The following is an 18,550-nucleotide window of genomic DNA, read 5'->3' as shown; positions in this document are numbered from 1 at the left end:
TAAAGGTCCCTTCCAACCTTGATTCTGATTGGGAAAGACACCATGAGGCAATTCACAGCCCTTCCACGCACTGGCAGCCACACGGTTATTTTTCCTACCACTAATTTCTTGATGAGTGTATTTAAAAGCATCTACTATGCATCATGCGAGCTCCTGGGCTCCAGGAGCTGCTGCAGGATCAGCACCAGGAGCTTGCACATGTTGACTGTCACATTTTGTGATTGTCACATTTGGTAACCACTCTATGCCCACAAAAGAAAATTTTCTGAGGCACGACAGGGGCCATCCCGCTTCTGGCTTTGTCACGGATTTCCACACAGAGCCACTTGTTTGTAGAATTTAGAAAAATACAATCATAATATGTGCTTTTTACTGTGAGGCGGTGGGGTGTGGGAGACACCGCGCAAAGCAGGACGACCACAGAGCGCCCCATCCATCCATCCATCCATCCATCCATCCGTCCGTCCGTCCGTCCGTCCATCCATCCATCCATCCATCCATCCATCCATCCATCCATCCATCCATCCATCCATCCGTCCGTCTACCCGTTCGTCCGTCCGTCCGTCCGTCCCTGTCTCCTCACGGTTTCCCGCCCCTCACGGTTTCCCGCCCCTCGGCACCGCCCCAGACAGAGGGCGGGGCGGAAGCCGCGGTGTCCGCGGTAACGGGGGAGCCATTTCTGACAGGGCGGCGGCGGCGTGGGGCCGTGCGGGCTTGTTTGGCACCGCGGAGCTCTGACAGGCTGCTTGAGGCCGCCTGGGGCCGAGGGACTGCGCGGGGCCTTGCGGGGCCGAGGGGCAGCGGGCCATGGTGCCCAGCAAGGGCCGGCCCGGCCGGGGCCCGCGGGCCGCGCCCGCAGCGGTAGGTGCTGCGGGGCTGGGGTGCCGGGGCGGCCCCGGGGTGGGTGCTGCGGGGCTGGGGTGCCGGGGGTGCCGGGGTAGGTGCTGCCAGGGTTGGGGTGCCGGTGGGCGGTAGCGCCCCGACATCATTGTGCCGTGCTGGGAGGTGCATGGATGAGCCACTCGGTTCTGTGCTCCAGTGAGATGTCTCGGTTTTGTCGCATAAATCTAGCTGAAAGACCAACATGTTTTGTCTTTTGAACATACAAGGCGTGATAAAATGTAAATACTTGTTTTCTTCACACTGAGAGATGTATCCCTATGGAAGTCACGCTTTCAGTGTATTTTTAAAGCTAAACCAGTGTGATTTTTGTAAATGAAAAAATTCATGTTACTTAGAGCTGTGATGTATTCTTCATAGTATTTTGCAAAATAGTCCCTTTCTTGGTAGGTTTTCCTGTTGAAAATAGCTTTATTGTTTAAAAAGCAGTTCTGTGGACATGTAATATCAATATTGCAATCAACAATTGTATTGATATTTCTGAGAAAGGTAGCATTTAATTTCATCTTCTTCCAATTTGCAGGTTAATAATTGTGGTCTCCAGCTGGTCATCCAGACCTCTTCAATACCAGAAAAAACCAAACCGGTAATTATTACCTTTTCTGGATAGCTGAATTAACAAATGTAATTGTATGATACAGACAAATTTGAATGCTTTCAAATAGAAATTACCTTTTCAGGACTCATCTGTTGACTTACAATATCTAATGTATCTGATAGTATTTTTTTTATTTTATTTAATCCTATTAAAAACATAGGGTTGTACTGTAGCCTGCCATAAGCACTATATATATATATATATCTCATATATATGTGATTTCTTAATCTTCTATCTGTACCTCTCTCCTGTAATTCCTGAGAGCTGTTAGTACTGAGGCTGTATTTGTGTAAAGACATTATTTGCATTTGCAAACTCCTAACATTTGTCTATAATATTGTGTTACAGTTTGAATTCAGAATAAATAAAGAGCAGTCATCTTTCCACAATAGGCTTCTGCAGCATGATCTGGAAAAAAACTACTCTGGAAGACTAGGTAATATTCCATAAAGTTTGGTTTGTTTGTCTTTTCTATCTGTTTTGTTCTTTAAAAGGTAAGGAAAGATTGTATCATTATTAGAAAATATAAGAGTGACAGTGTTTCCTACTTGGCTACAGTAATTCAATGTAATTACTGTTGCATCATGGCCTGAACCCACTGCTTGGCTTTTTTTCATCCTATTTTTTTCCCCTTATGGAAGAGTATGTTTTCTTCTACCTACAAAGCCACAACCTATCAAGTGGCCTACTCTGTATTCCCTCAATAGCCACACTATTGTCTAAAGTAACATTTTACTGGATGTTTAACATTTTAATATGTTTAGACAAAATTAGTTTCTAATTTAGAACAGTGGTATTGAGAGAGAGTTTTTCAATTGTGCTTGCATGCTCTTGGCTTTGCCAAGCAAGATATTGGTGCCATCACTGCTAACTGTGGTGAGGTCTGGAAGAGACTGGAAAGAACACTTCTGCCTTGTGCTGCTGCTTGACTATGATTGGTGTGAGTAGAAGATTAATTTAGTTATCATGGCAACTCTTTATTGAGTCTGGTAACAAACTGAAGGCCAGCAGCCATTCAGAATTGGATACTGTGCAAGTTCTGGAGTAAATGTAAGTCTGCAGTTTGATTTTTAACAGTATTAAGTCCTTTGGTGTGTAATAAGCGGCTCTATCTCCCAGCACCATCCAGTCTGACAGAACTTTCTGGTTTGGTGTTGAAGCAGAGCACAGGGTCTTTGTCAGGATTTGGGGAGGTTTCTACTCACACCCCTACAAAATCCAGAGCATGACAAGAGAGCCACATTTTTAGTTCACATGCTTCAGGTAACAGTGGAATCCTCTCATTAGTTTCTCTCTATTTTACTGGAGCCTCACAAAGCTGTTTCCTACCGCTCCCTTTGGGTGTTAGGACAGGTCCCTAGACCATTGTCAGGAAACCACTAAAAATCTCTTTCAAAAATATAATACAGGCATTGAAATGAATGCTTTTTATAAATCTTTCTTTCAGAAAAGGGCAGCAATAGGGATCTTTTACATGCCTTTAGGAGGATGACAGTAGAAAAAAGTCACTTTACTGCTATCCTGTCGTGTTTCAGACTGATAATTTTAAGTTTCTGGTCTTATGTTTATGGGCTTAAAAACCTGTGACACAACTAAAGTAAGATTTTTGCAACAATGTTAATTGATTTTAATATTTTGGGGACTTTTTAACAGTTTTGATTTTTAAGGATGCATAGAGAATGTTGTTAGAGTAGCTAATGATAAAATTCAAGAGTAGCACTGAAAAGCTTGTAAATTGACTGACAAATTGTTTTACTCAAACAGATAGCTAATAGTATATTTCACACAACAATGGACTCGTTGCTATGGTAATAAAACACTTATCTTGTTTATTGCAGATTTCATGTTTTCCTTGCTAATTTATTTGATTTATTTGAAGAAAGAAGAAAAAAAGGGCAAGCACACAGAAGTCAAGCCTGTATTTTCAGTAGTGTGCCTGCACAATGGTCTATTTTTGACCAATATTTTTCAGTGGATCATTTTTTAAATAAGCCAAAGCTCACAGAACACATTTGTTGATTAATTTTACAGGTATTTTTAGACAACCTCCCTTTTTTTCTTGTATATTATTGAAATGCATGAGGATGAATTTATGAATATGCTTGCAAGGGCTGCCTATTTCTTGATAATGGAGTGAAATACCTATGATCACTAGGTATTGTGTGCATTTACCTTTGAAAGACTTTGCATTTATTTGTGGCTCACTGGGAGTGTTTCAGTATTTGATGTTTTATTTTTCTAGTTCTATCAACATCTATTTGATCTGTGTCTTTTTAAATTCATTATAAGTTGGGTAATACCTTCTTTAAGTTCAGATACTGAAACTGTGAAACAAGTTTACAATTTCATGTTAAAATATCATTGGGTAATTCTAATCAAAATAAAGGCATTTACAAAATATCTGCCTACAACATATTGTTGACAAAAATCTCAAAGAAATAGATTTGCTTTGGAAAGAGGATGTAGAGGGATGTAGTCATAATATCAGGAAAGAAACTGATAAATCACAGTACTGAATGGAGGCAAAAAGCATTTTCATGCTTTACTTTTTATAAGAAAGAAAATTTTGCTTTTATCACCTGCAGTTCAAGACATGCATCTACAGAGCAACAGTTCATGTGTTCTCTGTATGATTTTTCCAATAGATAACACAAATTTTGGGAGCAGTTCATCAATATCATTTCCTGTGCTGCAACGTACTGCTGAAGAAAAAATCCTGAACTCAGACAGACTTAGCCTGGAAAGGTGAGAGGGTGACAGAGCACACGCCCCAGAGCCCCAGCCCTGGGCTAAAGTGACCAGAGTGCCCACTGATGGCTGCAGTCAGTGGTGGGATTGCATTGTTGGGTTTGTGTGTGTGTGCTTGAGAGAAGAGCTGTGTTCCATGGAGAAAGTCTCTGAGAGTGTCCTTGTGATGAGTATTTCTACAGAGCTGTCACCTGAGGCAGGCAGATTTCTGACCTGAACAGGCTGTTCATGTGATAGCTGAAGGAAAACATAACAGAGTGTGAGGCCACATCTGTTGGAATTTTAGTGTGGTCACAACACAAAACTTCGATGTAGTTTCTGTGTAACAAGCAAATATCTGAGAGGGGAGGGGTTCAGAAAATTTTGGCAATATTTCAGCTGTGTTTTCAGGTTAATTTTTTAATTGGCAGGAGTTTCTGCTTTATCGATAAAATTTAATTAGCAAACCTAATTAATGCTGTCTTAACCAAGATAATATAGTTTTTTCTGTTCAGTCAGAGTGGGTGAGCAGAAGGTGGATTACTGATTTGTTACTTACTTGTGTATTCTGTTTTCTCTTTTCTCTTCCAGGCAAAAACTGACAGTGTGCCCAATTATCGATGGGGAAGATCACCTTCGTCTTTTGAATTTCCAGCATAACTTTATAACTCGTATCCAAAATATTTCTAATCTTCACCATCTTGTTTTCTTAGATTTATATGATAATCAGATTGAAGAGATAAGTGGGGTTTCAACTTTGAGATCCCTGAGAGTCCTTCTTTTGGGAAAGAACAGGTAAAAATAATAAAACCTAACTAGGGCACTCTACCTCCTGTGGTGCAGCAACTGTGATTTCCCTTTGCTTCTGATACAGTTTTCAGTTTGTGATTTTGCTGTCATACCAGTGAGACCTGCCCTAAGATTAGCTAAATGTCAGGGATCCCACTGAGGAAGCACACAGATTTTGTATGATGTCAAAGCTTCTTTCTTAGTAAATTTAAGCAACATTTCCAAAGTAGTTCACGTGTTCCCATATAATCTTCTATTCTGATTGATTATTAAATATGTTCTTAGATTTGTGTGACATGTTGTGGAATGTCTTTTCAGATCAAATGTAGTCTTCATTAATTATTTATGACCTATAAAAATATTTCTGCCTGATATATTTATCTGGGAAACATACCAGACAGATGAGTCATGGATTTTAATGCTTATTTATTGCTTTTAGTCTTGTAGCCTTTAATTTTAATAATTTAATACATGTATCTGTGGAATTCCTCATACATCTAAAGGTTGTGCTCTGACTTTTAAAATTTTCCTCATTTTCTTATATTCAGTGAGAACTAGTGACCAGATTTCAGCTATGTGCAGATTATAAAGGGTGTACCTCCTAATTCAGCCTGTGCTCAAAACTGACAAGTTTCAATAGTGCCATGTGTTACTAGAGCTAGGAGCTTTTGTATTAAAAATCTCACCTGTAGAAATCACTTTTGTTTATAGTAAAATGTTGGGGTTGTGGATACTACAATATTCAAGTACTTTGAGAAATTATTTTCTTTATCATAACCACCCTGGGTGCAGTTTACCTTACAAGTGTGGTGTTGAGGTAGATAGGACTTGGCCCACTAGTGAGTGAATGGTTACACATCAGACAGAGTTGTACCAACCTGCTTCAGCTTGGCCTGAGTGTGAGCTTTGATTACTCTCAAAGCAAATGCTTGATACATGTATTTAATGTCATCAGCCAGTAGATGATGCTGTTGGGTGTGTAATAGCCTAGGTCTGGAATCTGACAAAACATGACAGGACAGAGAGGTTTTAAGACAATGAAATTTTTGACTTTGGTTTGCAGTGGAGCAAACATTCCATCCTTTTCTTTTTCTAGAAGAGCCACATAAATTCTGCTGCTATTGAATTATTGACAGTCAGAAAGGAAGGTGATAGTCTTAAAGTTATACTCATTTATAAATTTTCTTTTCATGGTTCAAAATGTTGTATTTCTGTTACTTTTGTTAGGAAAAAAAGGCTTTCTTTTGTATTAGCTGGAAAATGAAAGATTCTTTTAATCTAATATTAAAAATAATTGTCATAATTGAAATGTTGCAGAATAAAGAAGATCTCAAATCTGGAGAACCTAAAAAACCTTGATGTTTTAGATCTTCATGGAAACCAGGTATGGTAAAATAACCTGGCTGCTTATGTTTATAGAGTAGACATCCTGTATTTGCTGTGTCTTTCACCAAAATATTGTTTCATGAAAGGGAACTGGTAGCAAGTTTTGCAGCTCTTGAGGTCACCAGAAGTCAGTAAGTTAATAAAAGGTGTCATGATGTTTTACATGTTAGTGTTTACAAGCAGACTTTGACTTGTGTCCTAATTTCTTTTTGTTATTATATAAGTATTATTTGAAACATCCAAAAAGAAGTGATAATAGCTTGTATTGTTTCTTACCTAATAGCCCATATGAAAAGCTGGTGTACCCTCATGTGTGCATGCATAATTGAAACAGGCAATTCAGAAGAGTTAATCTTAAAGCTTAGCAAAGTGATAAAGAGTATTTCTATATGTTGCTGATGAAATCATTATCTTTGCAACAGCAGTGAAATACCAGGATTAATATTCTAGACTGTGGCATTCTAGCTGGGCAGAAATCAGCAGAGGTCTGTGCTCTTCATGCCAACTGTCTGCTCTTGGGGTTGCTTTAAAAGTCTCTCTGTATAAATATCTTTTAAATGGGGCTATTTTCTGTTCCTCTTGCTGTAGTATTTTCATATAAAATACACATAAATGGACAGTTTAATTAGCAATTGAATCAAAAGTTTAAGCACCTTGAATCAAAGTTTTAAGGTGTTATGTAATTTTGGCCTTGCTATCTACTTTTGTATGCTTTTTAACTGAGAAATTGTTGAAATATTTCTTATAGCAGCATATTCCAATCATGTACACATACATGTGTATGGATATATGGAAATTACCAGCAAATTGGGAAGTTCTCAAACTGTTAAATTATATCTCCTTTACCTCTCCTGTTCCAGGAGCTGCTGGACACTTTGTGCAGAGTGGCATGGCCACACCTGCCCTGGTGCAAAGCAGCAGGAAGTTCCCTGTCAGTGACTGCAGGCACTCTGTACTGCTCTGCACCTTGGCACTGCTGTTCTCCTGGAGAAGGGATGGAGTGCCTGGGCATGGCTGCTAAAGGGGCTCACAGTGGTGCAGAGATGCTGTTTCTGACTGACAGGGAATGGTACATACTGGTAGCTCTTTGCACTGCCAAAACCTTGGGGCTGCTCAAGTATTTTCCACAGGAAAACTTGCTGGCTTCTTTCTGCCCCCCAGCATGGGTTTCACTGAGAGTGCCCTGCTGTCCCTCATGCAGGGGCTGTCCTTCTCCTTGGGTGCAAGTCAGGCATAAATTCTGCAGAGGTGCTGAGGACAGATCCACACTGCCATGAGAAATAATTATCTGGATAGAGAGCCTTGTGTGGATCACTGGGACACATTAACAACAGCTGGAAACAAACCCATACTGAACCACCAGAGCAATAATCAATGCCTCTGTAAAATACAATGGTATTTCTAGAAATAGAAACTAAAATTAAGGAGCATTAGCTATTATTGCTCTTTCTATGCCTCTATTTTTTCTTTTGCTTTGTCATTATCACCTGAGTCTTTAAAATAGGTTATCAAGTATAAAAACAAGCATCTGCCAGCTGCCTGTCTACTGTAATTGAGTTGTTAGGTCCCTCCCTTTTCTAATCCTAGGAAGATAAGTGAGTGTGGTGGAAGATAAGTGCTGTGGTTTTGTGTCTTCAAGGTTGCTGCTACAGAGCAGCCCAGCTGAAATAACCTGGTTTCTGATGGGATAGAAGGAAATGTTGACTGAGTTTAATTGCAGGATGGCAAGACAAATATGGGTGAATCCTCAGAGATCCAGAACAAGTATCATGGTTTAGAGAAACACAGGCATGCTATTGTATGAAGCTGATAGTTCATGTATACTTTTAGAAAACATGTCACATATATGCATGTATATTTTATATCCATATAAAGCACAGTGTGCATGTTTATTGTGTCTCTGACAGATTGCTAAAATAGAAAACATCAGTCATTTAAGTGAACTGAGGGTGTTAAACCTTGCCAGAAACCTCCTCACTGTTGTAGAGAACCTGAATGGACTGGATTCACTCACAGAGCTCAACCTCCGTCACAATCAAGTCTCTGCTATAGTAAGGAGAAAAACTCTTGTCCTTCTCTTTTTTTTTTTTTTTTCATTTCCTTTTATTTGTTTTTGGCAAAATGAATGGTAACTGTAGCTTCTTCAAACAATATCAGTGTTTCAGATTTTTGATGATTTTTTCTCGTGTTTCCTCATATTGTGTTGTTTATATTTATCTGCTGCAATACTTAATTGTACAACACAAAGGTGAAACAAACACTTTCATTTTAGTGTTATTTTCGTTGAATGTGTTCAGGGAGACTGGACTTAGAGGATCTTTAAAGGTCCTTTGCAACACAAACTATGCTGTGATTCCATGGTGACTTGGAGTGTTTCAAATCTTGAAAGCACATGATGTTCCTTGGGGAGGGGGGGGAAGAGATTTTGTGGTTCTAACATGCAGATTTAGATACTCTTCTTCCATACAAGTTCATGTTCTAGAAACAAATAATCTCACTTTCTGTAGGTTAGCTAAGCCATAAGGCCATATTAAATTTCATCTTAAGAATGTTGCTGGGGCAAATGCAGAGAAAAAAAGGTATTGATTGTAAGAGCAGAGTTTTCCAATGGAAACTTTAACTCAGCATTTTAAGTTTCATACTCTAAAAATTAAGATTTTCACTTTGCAATTTGAATTGTAGTTCAGGTATGGCAAGTGGATTATTCAAGCAAGAGCTTTTTAAAATAAAGCAGATTACTTAGCTCCCTTTCTCTGGCCTGCATAATTCTTCTTGTTCCTGGTCCCCTGTTGTTGCTGAGCCTTTCTTTTCTTTGGTTTCTGCTGTTTGCCAAATAGGAATTGTTTTTACATCTTAAAAATGAGAAATTTCTGCTCATTGCTGACTCTGTCACTGTACCTTCCTGTGTCAGTGATGTTACCTAGAATTCTCTTTGCTTGTAGCTTCTGCCTTTTCAGTCCTCTCAGGTGCAACTTGTACTTTCTGCTTGCTTTCTGCTGCCATAAGTGGAGAGTCAGCATGAAATTTAAATTAGTGACTTACAGACTTGGAGTCTGTGCTGCATCTCAATGCTTTAGTGTTTCCTGGCAGAGACAGTGTTTCAGAAGATGATGTTCTCTTCAGGGAAATATTTATTTTACTTGTTGGCTTGTGGGGGTTTTTAACTGTTGTTTTTGTTGGTATCTTTTTGGGTTTTTACTCTGATTAAATTCTAATGAAATACAGTTTTGTGAGTGTGGATTGTTTTGTTTTTCTTTGAATGTTATTTTTAGCAAGTATGGCACTAACTCTGTGTCTAAGACACATAATGTCTAAAACTCTAAGTAAATATGGCCAGTAAAATAAAATATTTTTTCATATGTTAATGATAGGTGTTATCTTTTTTTGTGTGTGTACAATAATGGCATGTGTTTCTTATATTTGTTTGATTTATTTAAAATGAAAACTACATTCCTTTTGTATGGAAATTCAGATTCTGCTGCAACAGGAAATTACTAAAAATGCAGAAATATGGAAAGAAATATCTCATTCTATGGAAAGAATACCCAAGATAGTTTATTTCTGGAGCACTTGAGTAGCTGAGGGAGGGGGGTTATATTTTATTTAAGATGAACTTTAGGTTCATGTGGTTGACTGTGCAGGTGGAGGAGATATTTTAATCATGATGTTGTTATGCTGTAGCTCTTAGCTGCAAAGTATTCACTCCTAAGCTCATGAAAAGAATTTGGTTACTGTGCTTTAGTTACTCACTTACTGTGACAATGCTCATTATGAATCAAGCTTTTTAAACTTGATTATTCCTTCAAATGAAAGAATCTAAACTCAATTTTAAAAATAAATTGCTGTTCTAAAATAATTTTAAAAATAAGTCTGTTTTAAATAACTTTGCATTATTTTGGTGAACCTTCCTTATTTTTCACATACATCCCTTTGACCTGCCCTAAGTGTATTGTTCTTGTGTAGGAAAAATTATCTCATTTGTGAAACAAAAATAAGGTTCCATACTGAACTCTCTGCCCATTGCAGTTTGCTGTATTGAATAACTAAAGTTATCCAGCTGGATTGTAGCTGGTTTGAGAAATTAAATCTGCCATCATCCTTTACAATCCATTGGCCTTGGACTACCAGTTTAGGGACAGTTTTTGAGCTTTTCACTATAGACTGAAAATCCTTGAATCATAAGCAGTTATTTTTGTAAGAATGAACTGTAGTTGGTTCAAAGCTGCAGGATTTGCAGAGGCAGTCCTGGGGCTTGGTTTATAGCAGAAGCATCTTACAGGACTGAAGTGCATTCAGAGAGTCTGACTTGTCAGGAGAATAGCAAACAGAAATGCTGACAAAGAGTCTCACATGGCATCCAAAGCACAGATCTATGCATCCCATGAATTATGAAATATCTACTTCTTTTCCATCCAGTTGTGAGCTGGGGTCTCTGTTAGGAAGATTATCTATGTTTTTCTTTGAAAGACTGACCTGCTTGTTTAATTTGAGGTACTAAAAATTTAGAATTTTGGGTTTTGTCATTTGCAGCTTGATCATAAACTGGAAGGAGGACTGGTCAAGGTGTTCACCATTTCTTCAAGAAAGAACTCTTGCCCTCTGTCCCCCTCACTATAAGACTTTGTATCAAAATTGAGGTAGCTGGAGGTTTTTGGGATTTTCCTGCTGCACCTATGAGATTTGAAACTTGTTTTACAAGACAGCAACACATCATGCTAGGAAATTTGTCTTGTTGGGTAATTTCTTTGTGTTCCCCAGTGATTAGTTGAAATCATTGCTGCTTAAGAGTTACAGTGCACAACCCTATAATGCCTGTCCTCACATGTGTGCCACCCTTTTAGGCATGAACACCAAGTAGCCTTGGGGACAGAGGGGACATCCAAATGCACCTGTTGTGAACTCAGTCTTTCCATGTCTGACCTGGGAGGACTCAGGACAGCTCTGAGCCAGGAGTTTTGCACCTGCAGGCTTGATCCCCTAATCCCTTTGTTCTAACATGTCATCCTATCCAGTGGTGACTCTCAGCAGCTTTGCTGGCTTAAATTCAGTGTTTCATTAATAGGAGCTGCAGGCTTTGTTAGAGCTGCCTTTGTTTACCTCTTTGAAATGCTATGTAGACATGTCAGAAATCTGATGAAGGGAGGAGGAGATCTAGGCTAAAATCAAGACACTGAGCTCTGATGCTGCTTTCCCTTTCCCAGGGTTGTATCCTGTGGTTCCAAGTTGGAGTGTGGCCATTGTTAGGGATGCAGACTCAGAACTGAGGGGTTAGGTGTGAATGGCTTGTGAGTCCCTGCAGACTGTGCTGTCTGTCTGATATGGATGTTTTTTTCATAAATCAAGTTTGATCTTCTAAATATTTGCTATTAAGAAACTTACTTCAAAGACATTTAGTGCAATAATAAATTTAGAGTTTCTTATTCTGTAAACTCATACCTTCTTCTAAATGTTAATTGTGAAGGTTGTGAAGGTGACAGAGTCCTTCAGATCATTCTCTGACTGGAGAGTCACTGCTGTTTGCAGTGCTAATTGCACTGCTGTATTGCTGTATTGCACTTCAAAAACCTTATTTCAGCAAGCTTTTTTTTTTTTTTTTTTTTTAAAGCATGTTTATCCTGCAGCTTAAATGCTGAGAGAGCACCTTGGCTTATTTCCCAAAAGGCTGTTCAGAAAGCAGCAGCAGTATCCTCCTTTCCTTTAACACGATTTGCTTTGCAAGTGATGCAGCGTGTTCTGCAGAGTGGGATCTGCACTGGAACCCTCCCTTGCAGTCTGCATTAGGGAGAGATGGAGCTGCACGTTCAACACAAATCAATGTTGCAGCAAGGTTACAGCATTTAGAAATGAAAGCATTTCATCAGGCCAAGTAAAGAGGCTCAAAAGCCATTTCCATCTGCTGAATTTATGCCTATCTTTTCTTTCTAGAAAGATGTGGATACTTTGCCCTGTCTCCAGCGTCTCTTCCTCAGCTTCAACAATATTTCTAGGTAAGGGGAATAGTAGTTTGCTTCCTATCAGTAATTTGAAGTATCCTACAGGAGCTGTATTTCATGAAAATTTGAATTCAAACACTGTGAGTACAGATCCTTTTTTCCTCCCCTAACATATCAGATTAAAAAAATCATGCCATTGTGTATTTTCTACTTTAAGTATAAAAATTCTTGAAAGCCTTTGCATTTAAATGTAGTTATACTATGACTATTCTAGCAAGAAACATATATTTAATTGATTATCATACTGTTTATAGTGGTCAAAATAAAAAGTGGATTTGTAAATACGTTGTTTTGCTGTTAACCTAGTTGTCTGTTAAAGCAGCATGATGCAAGGTACAAGTTATATTTAACATTCCATCACTGAATTTCTGGAGTTATGTAAATTGCTGAGTCAGATTCTGCTTGCTATGGGTAAATTATTTCATGCCTGTATTTTACTTGTCCATGTATTAATAAAGTCTGAAAGGTATATTCATGATTCCCTTTCAGACCAGATGGCAGAAGCAAAATAGCTCAACTCACAAAGCTGGGCTTCTATAGTTTCAAGTAACTAAGAGCATTTTGTTATAAATAGAAATGTTTGTCTTCTGTGCCTTTTCATATTAATGCATTTTTGAAGTCTGCCTTTATACTCATGCCAGTATTTGAGAAAAACCCTAAGTGCCTGCATTATCTTCACTTTGGTATGTCCTTTTTTTAATCTCTTGATCACCAACAGCTTTCTTTGTTTAGAATCCAATCATTAAATGTGGGGTAGGGGAAGATGCTTCATGTTCTAATTACTGGAAATGCCATGCTATTCTTGTGGTATCTGCTTTCTCTGTAGAATGTACTTAGTGGGAGCTTTTATTGTAGCAGCTACTCCAACATTTTAAATTCACCTGCATTATGTGTCTTGCAGACAGCTCCAACCTACTTGTCTGTGTTTCTTAGGTTCTTAAAGTACAAATGCAGTACATCTTAAATACTCATGGCTGTTAAACACTTAAAAACAATTCAGAGATGAACTGCAGGAGTCTTTCTTATGCTCTTCCCTTAGTTAATTTGCTAGTCTTTTTATTTTACATTTTAATTTGGCGTGGTGAAGAGAGGGGGTTAGCATTTTGCTGCTTTTGAATCATTTCCAGAATTGAGACTTGCCTTTGTTTCTGGCTTTCTAAAAAAAGTCTCAGGTTGGCAGGAGCAAGGAGGAGACTGCAGCAGCTTGGCTCCCTGGCTGTCAGGGAGCATCACTGCAGTCAGGAAATTGCCCTGTCTTTTTATGGACTTGGTGCCTTTTGTTGTAGCTTTCTGGCTGCTTTCACATATTGTTTTATGCAAATGCATGTTATTTCTAGAGTGTTGAAAGAAGGAAAAATGTTTGGAATTTTCTGTGAGGTTTTGACAGATTTCTCAAAGTTTGTGATCACTAGCTCACTTCTTGGCACTATATTAAAAATTCTGTCATTTATCCATGGGGGCTTTAGTTGGTCTATTGCTTAGGTTTCTGATAAGCTACAAATACTTACCTAGAACATATATGGAAATATATAATTTTGTTTGAGTTTGCAGCTGGAATAGGTATCAAAAAATCTTAATGTTAAACAAAAGATATTGCAGTTCTATGAATTCTGTATATGCATGTAGGTAGATAGGTGGGTGGATATCTTTAACTCTCTATTTACCAGTCATTATTTTAAACCACACAAATGAAAAATTTCTTTTAATCACATTCAGCTTAGAGTTTTTTAAAATAATAAGCTTTTGCTACATATAGCAGTTCTGAAGGCTAAAACCCTCTGTAATTCCTTATTCAGAGTTATGTAGTAGGTATGTTTTCTACCAGGGAAGTTATTACATATTATTTATTTAAGTATATTCTTGACCACCTGTGATCTGATGCTTGGGTTGGTGCTCTTTGAACTGACTGAGGAAGTTCTTTACAACCAACCAGTGAACTGCTGTGCTCTCTCTGACCATTCCTACACCCTTTTTAATGGTTTTGTATGCTTTTGAGTCACTTAGCCCATTTGCTCTGGGCCATAGGGTAATTTAAAAAAATATTTTTCCTAAAAACTACTCTGTCTATACAACTGAATTTTTTTGATGAGCAAATTGATGCACAAATACTCCTAATTAATTTATCTGTAGACGCATTAAAAAAAAACCTGCAAATGAAACCAAACAACAAAATTGCCAGAACTTGAATATATTTGTTACCATTTCATTGCAATACTTCATTAATGTTCATTTTTTTAAAATAGCATTTCTGAAGTAATGCTTCCATGGAAAGATTTTCTTGTCTCTATTTTTGTGTCAGTGAAAATATTTGAGTCTTAAATTGACACATGCTGACATATTGAATTAATATTTCAGTAGAAGACTCAAGAATGCCATTAGAAATTGTCACTATTTTAGGCATGAGGATATACCATGGGTTTAATCACTATGTTCTTTTTACCTCATGCTTCAGAGAAGGGCTCAGAATGCTGCTGCTTCTCTGCAGAACTTTTGGTAAAGAAGGATATATTGGCAAGATAATGTAAGCTAAAGCTGAACTTGGTGCTGACAGGAAACAAAGGAAGTCCTGTTTTTGGCTTCAGCCCAGACAATCTTAGTTACACTCTGAAGGTGTTTATACCTGATGGCTGAAGGCAATAGCCATATATAGAACTGGTTGTAAAGAAATGAGAGAAATCCCATTTTTAAATTGTCATGTGGCACAGGGAAGAGATTGCAGTAACATTTTCAGGCAAGATTTGCCACAGAGAATCAGAAAGAAGGTTATTGCTCGTGTTTGAACATGTGAAACCAGGGAAGACCATTTTTTAATCTTGGAAGCACAATACTAATTTTCAGTATTACACTGCTGTCCAGGTCAGCACTATGTCGGCTTTTTCATTTAATCTAGGCATATGGAATGAGTTGGATACAAGCTCATGTAATTTTGCTTCTTCATTTGGTTGCTGAATTGGAAACCTGAGAGAAGCAATGTTCTTAACCTAATAAAAACAAGAAAGTAACTTTTTACTCAGCAAGATGAAAATTTATAAATGCATTGTTAAATGCTTGAACAACAGCAGGTAAAGGGGAATGAAAGGTTGATGGTAGTTACATCTGCTCTCATAGGTAGTTCAGCAGTTAGAGACATGGAAAAACACAAGTTTTCTTCTTTGGGTATTTTTGAACACAGAGTTCCCTCTCAGGTGCTCTTTCAGGCCATAGTAAGTATGTTGCCTTCCTTCTCTATTCCAGAGCTGTTCCCCTTTGTGCAATGTGCTTTTAAAAGTTGATGCAAATGTCTAGAGAAGGAGCAATTGTCTCCCTAAAAAGCAGATTAAAACAGAAGATAAATATTCCTGTGTCCTGTGGATGTGTTTCACTGGTGCAGCTTGAGCTCCAGAGTGCTGTGCTGTTAGGTAATTGCTACATTCTGATGTGAGAAATGGCTTTGAGTCCCTTTGGAAGAGGGGAGAGCTGGATGCAGGACTTGGAGCATCAACAAAGATGGAAAACTGATCTATTCTCAAAAGATTTCCAGAAAACACTTTCTGACAATTTAGCCCAAATTTGTGACTTATATCTGTGTTGCTGAAATGTCAATTTTAGCAAAGATAATTTAAGTAAGAGGAGCACAGGAATGAGAGGTGGTTGTGTCCTGCAGGAGGGGATCTTTGGTGAAGAGAATCAGACATTGCATGGAGAAGGCTGCCTGAGGCCGTGGGACACAGCACCCTCAGAGCTGCTCTGGGTTTCCTGAGCGGGTTCAATCTCCTTTGTGGGGAACAGAGGCTGGAGACAGAGCCTTGGGATGTGGCCTCTGGTTCCTGCCGGGTGCTCACCTCGGGGCTCTGTCCCAGCAGTCTGCAGGCTGGGAGGCAGCAGAAGCTTGGTTGTAGATTGTGCAATCTGTTTGGGAATGCAGCACATTAAAGCTTTAATTAGTTTAGGATTAGGATACAGTGTGACAAGTACGGTATCTGAACTTTTCTGTATGGAATTTCTAAAGCTTATGGTTTTTGTATGCATATAAAAGATGTGAAAACAGTTTTTTGCACTACTGTTTCTTTCTAAAACTGATCTGCTAATAGGGCAGCTAAAAGCAGGATAAAGCAAGCACATCTGTTTTTAGGTCCAGAGTGAATGTTCTGGCATGCTGAAGCAGTGAGAATTTCAAAGCACAGCAGTATGTGTAAATGGAAGGTCTTGAGAACACACTAGCAAGCTTTCAACTTTTCTGTCATTTCCTGAAGAAATTGATTTTATTAAAAATCTGTGAATCATATGTAATGAAAGAAGTACTGTTTGGTTAAATGTTTAGTAGTAAGTACTCAGAATAAATATATTTAATGCTTTCAAATATACTTTAAAATAATTTTGAAGACCAAAGATTTTCATATTTTTCAAGCAAAATGTGTTCTAGCTCAATGGAAATTCAGACTGTGGGGTATTTTTTTCTAACATGTTTCAGTTTGCTTTACTAACTTGTGTGTCATTTGGGAAAACTATCTTTTATCTTTAGGACATATTGAGTAGATATTTTGTGTAATATGTCAGACTGATCTTCCAAAAATGTGCTTCCATAAGCTGTTCTCTGGAAAGGAAGCAGGATCATAAAAAGAAACAGAAAATAATAATCAAGCTTTAAATACATGTACAAAACAACCAGTTCTTCAGATGTCTTAAGAATTTCCACTGTCTGTCACAATCTACCCACAGTTAATTTTCCATGGGTTTTTAGGTTGTTTTCATGCACTAAGCACAAAGGCAGTAACATCTTCCTCTTTCCTGTCACTTTTCTGCTGTGCCCTTTGTACAGTGCAGGAGCTCCTTGCATCTGCACCAATTGCACCAGAATAGCTCTTGCAGTTTATTCAGTGGCAGTCTCTGAAATGAACATCTGCACTGCATGTGTTTCCTGATCACTCAGCTCAGGGCATACTTAAGGTCTGACTTGACTTAAAGCAGACTTGGCTCTGGAAGGCCAAAGGACATTAGGATGCTGCAATGTCATACATACCATTCTGAACATTTATGTAATAAATAAGGCTCCCTAACATTGTAAACATGTTAGGGAGTCTTATTTATTGCCATAAATGTTCAGCTTTTTTTATTAAAATCCAGTCAAATAGTTCTCTGATGTTTAAAAGTACTAAATATCTGAGCTGCTTTCTTTTCACATTTCATTTTTAATGAAAGGACCACTACAGAGGTTATACATCTCTAAATGCATTTTACACAGGTCAGTTATTTTTGACAGGTAACCAAATCTGATGTGTTCTAAGAAGCCAGCTGGTTAGAGTTTGTAGTCTGAATTCAAACTAATGGACTAATCTGTTTTGAAGATTATGAATCTTTTGTAGTTGTTTTACTTCCAATATTCATGATGATTCAAACACCTAGGATCATTCTGTGATATTTGTGGTTGGCTTTCTCTCCTTTTACTTTCCAGGTCTTTCATGCTGCCCTTGATGGCAAATACATCTATTATATTTCTGAATATGGATTTATATGTATCATATTTTAGCAGGGGGTTTAATTTAAATACTCCTATAGTTCTCCTTATTCTGGATCTTTTTTTACCTGTATGTGAAGGGAATAAAAAGTTTGCCAGCAGCAGCTGCTGGTATTTCAGAGCACTTGTATTTGTCATATGCGGTATTGATAGGTGGAAGTGTTCAGTACAGTTAAATATTTATGTTCTGTCCTTAAGAGATAAAATCTTCCACCTCAAAATTATTCCTACTCCATGACATTAAAACTTTAAACTCTTTTGGTTACAGTTTTGAGGATATTCTGTGCCTTGCTGATTCCTCATCCTTGTCAGATATCACCCTTGATGGCAATCCAATAGCTCAGGAGACATGGTACAAACACACTGTTCTCCATCATATGATGCAGCTCCGACAGCTAGATATGAAGAGAATCACAGTAAGAAATTTCTGTTTTCATCAAATTTAATAGATACTTCAAATCAGAAGTAAAATGCAGGCATTTCTGTGTGTATGTGTATATTAAAAATACAAACTTTTTTTCTTAATTTAGTATGGAATTGAATGGTGAATAGACATTACAGTATTTAAAACTCTAACCCTTTTCTTTAGTTCAGTATAAAGTAAGGGTTTGCATTTTTACTTCATTTAACATGTTTATTTTCAAGTGGTTCAACTCCAGCAGC

General features: G+C 38.0%; 1 protein-coding gene across 1 annotated transcript in view; it reads left to right on the top strand.

Moving 5' to 3' along the window:
- The first annotated feature begins 673 nt into the window (after nt 1-673).
- The window catches only part of LRRC49 (leucine rich repeat containing 49), a 39,336-nt gene continuing 21,459 nt past the window's right edge, over nt 674-18,550 (top strand). The window contains exons 1-9 of the mRNA XM_074549457.1: nt 674-861; nt 1,424-1,486; nt 1,847-1,934; nt 4,144-4,243; nt 4,817-5,020; nt 6,332-6,398; nt 8,308-8,451; nt 12,326-12,387; nt 18,156-18,303. Of these exons, the coding sequence (XP_074405558.1) occupies nt 808-861; nt 1,424-1,486; nt 1,847-1,934; nt 4,144-4,243; nt 4,817-5,020; nt 6,332-6,398; nt 8,308-8,451; nt 12,326-12,387; nt 18,156-18,303 (930 nt within the window). The 5' untranslated portion in view covers nt 674-807. The remainder of the gene's footprint in view (nt 862-1,423; nt 1,487-1,846; nt 1,935-4,143; nt 4,244-4,816; nt 5,021-6,331; nt 6,399-8,307; nt 8,452-12,325; nt 12,388-18,155; nt 18,304-18,550) is intronic.

The sequence above is a fragment of the Zonotrichia albicollis genome, chromosome 11 (assembly GCF_047830755.1).
Source record: "Zonotrichia albicollis isolate bZonAlb1 chromosome 11, bZonAlb1.hap1, whole genome shotgun sequence".
Lineage (NCBI taxonomy): Eukaryota > Metazoa > Chordata > Aves > Passeriformes > Passerellidae > Zonotrichia > Zonotrichia albicollis.
The sequence above is the reverse complement of the archived record's forward strand: the minus strand, read 5'-3'. Positions and strand labels throughout refer to the sequence as shown.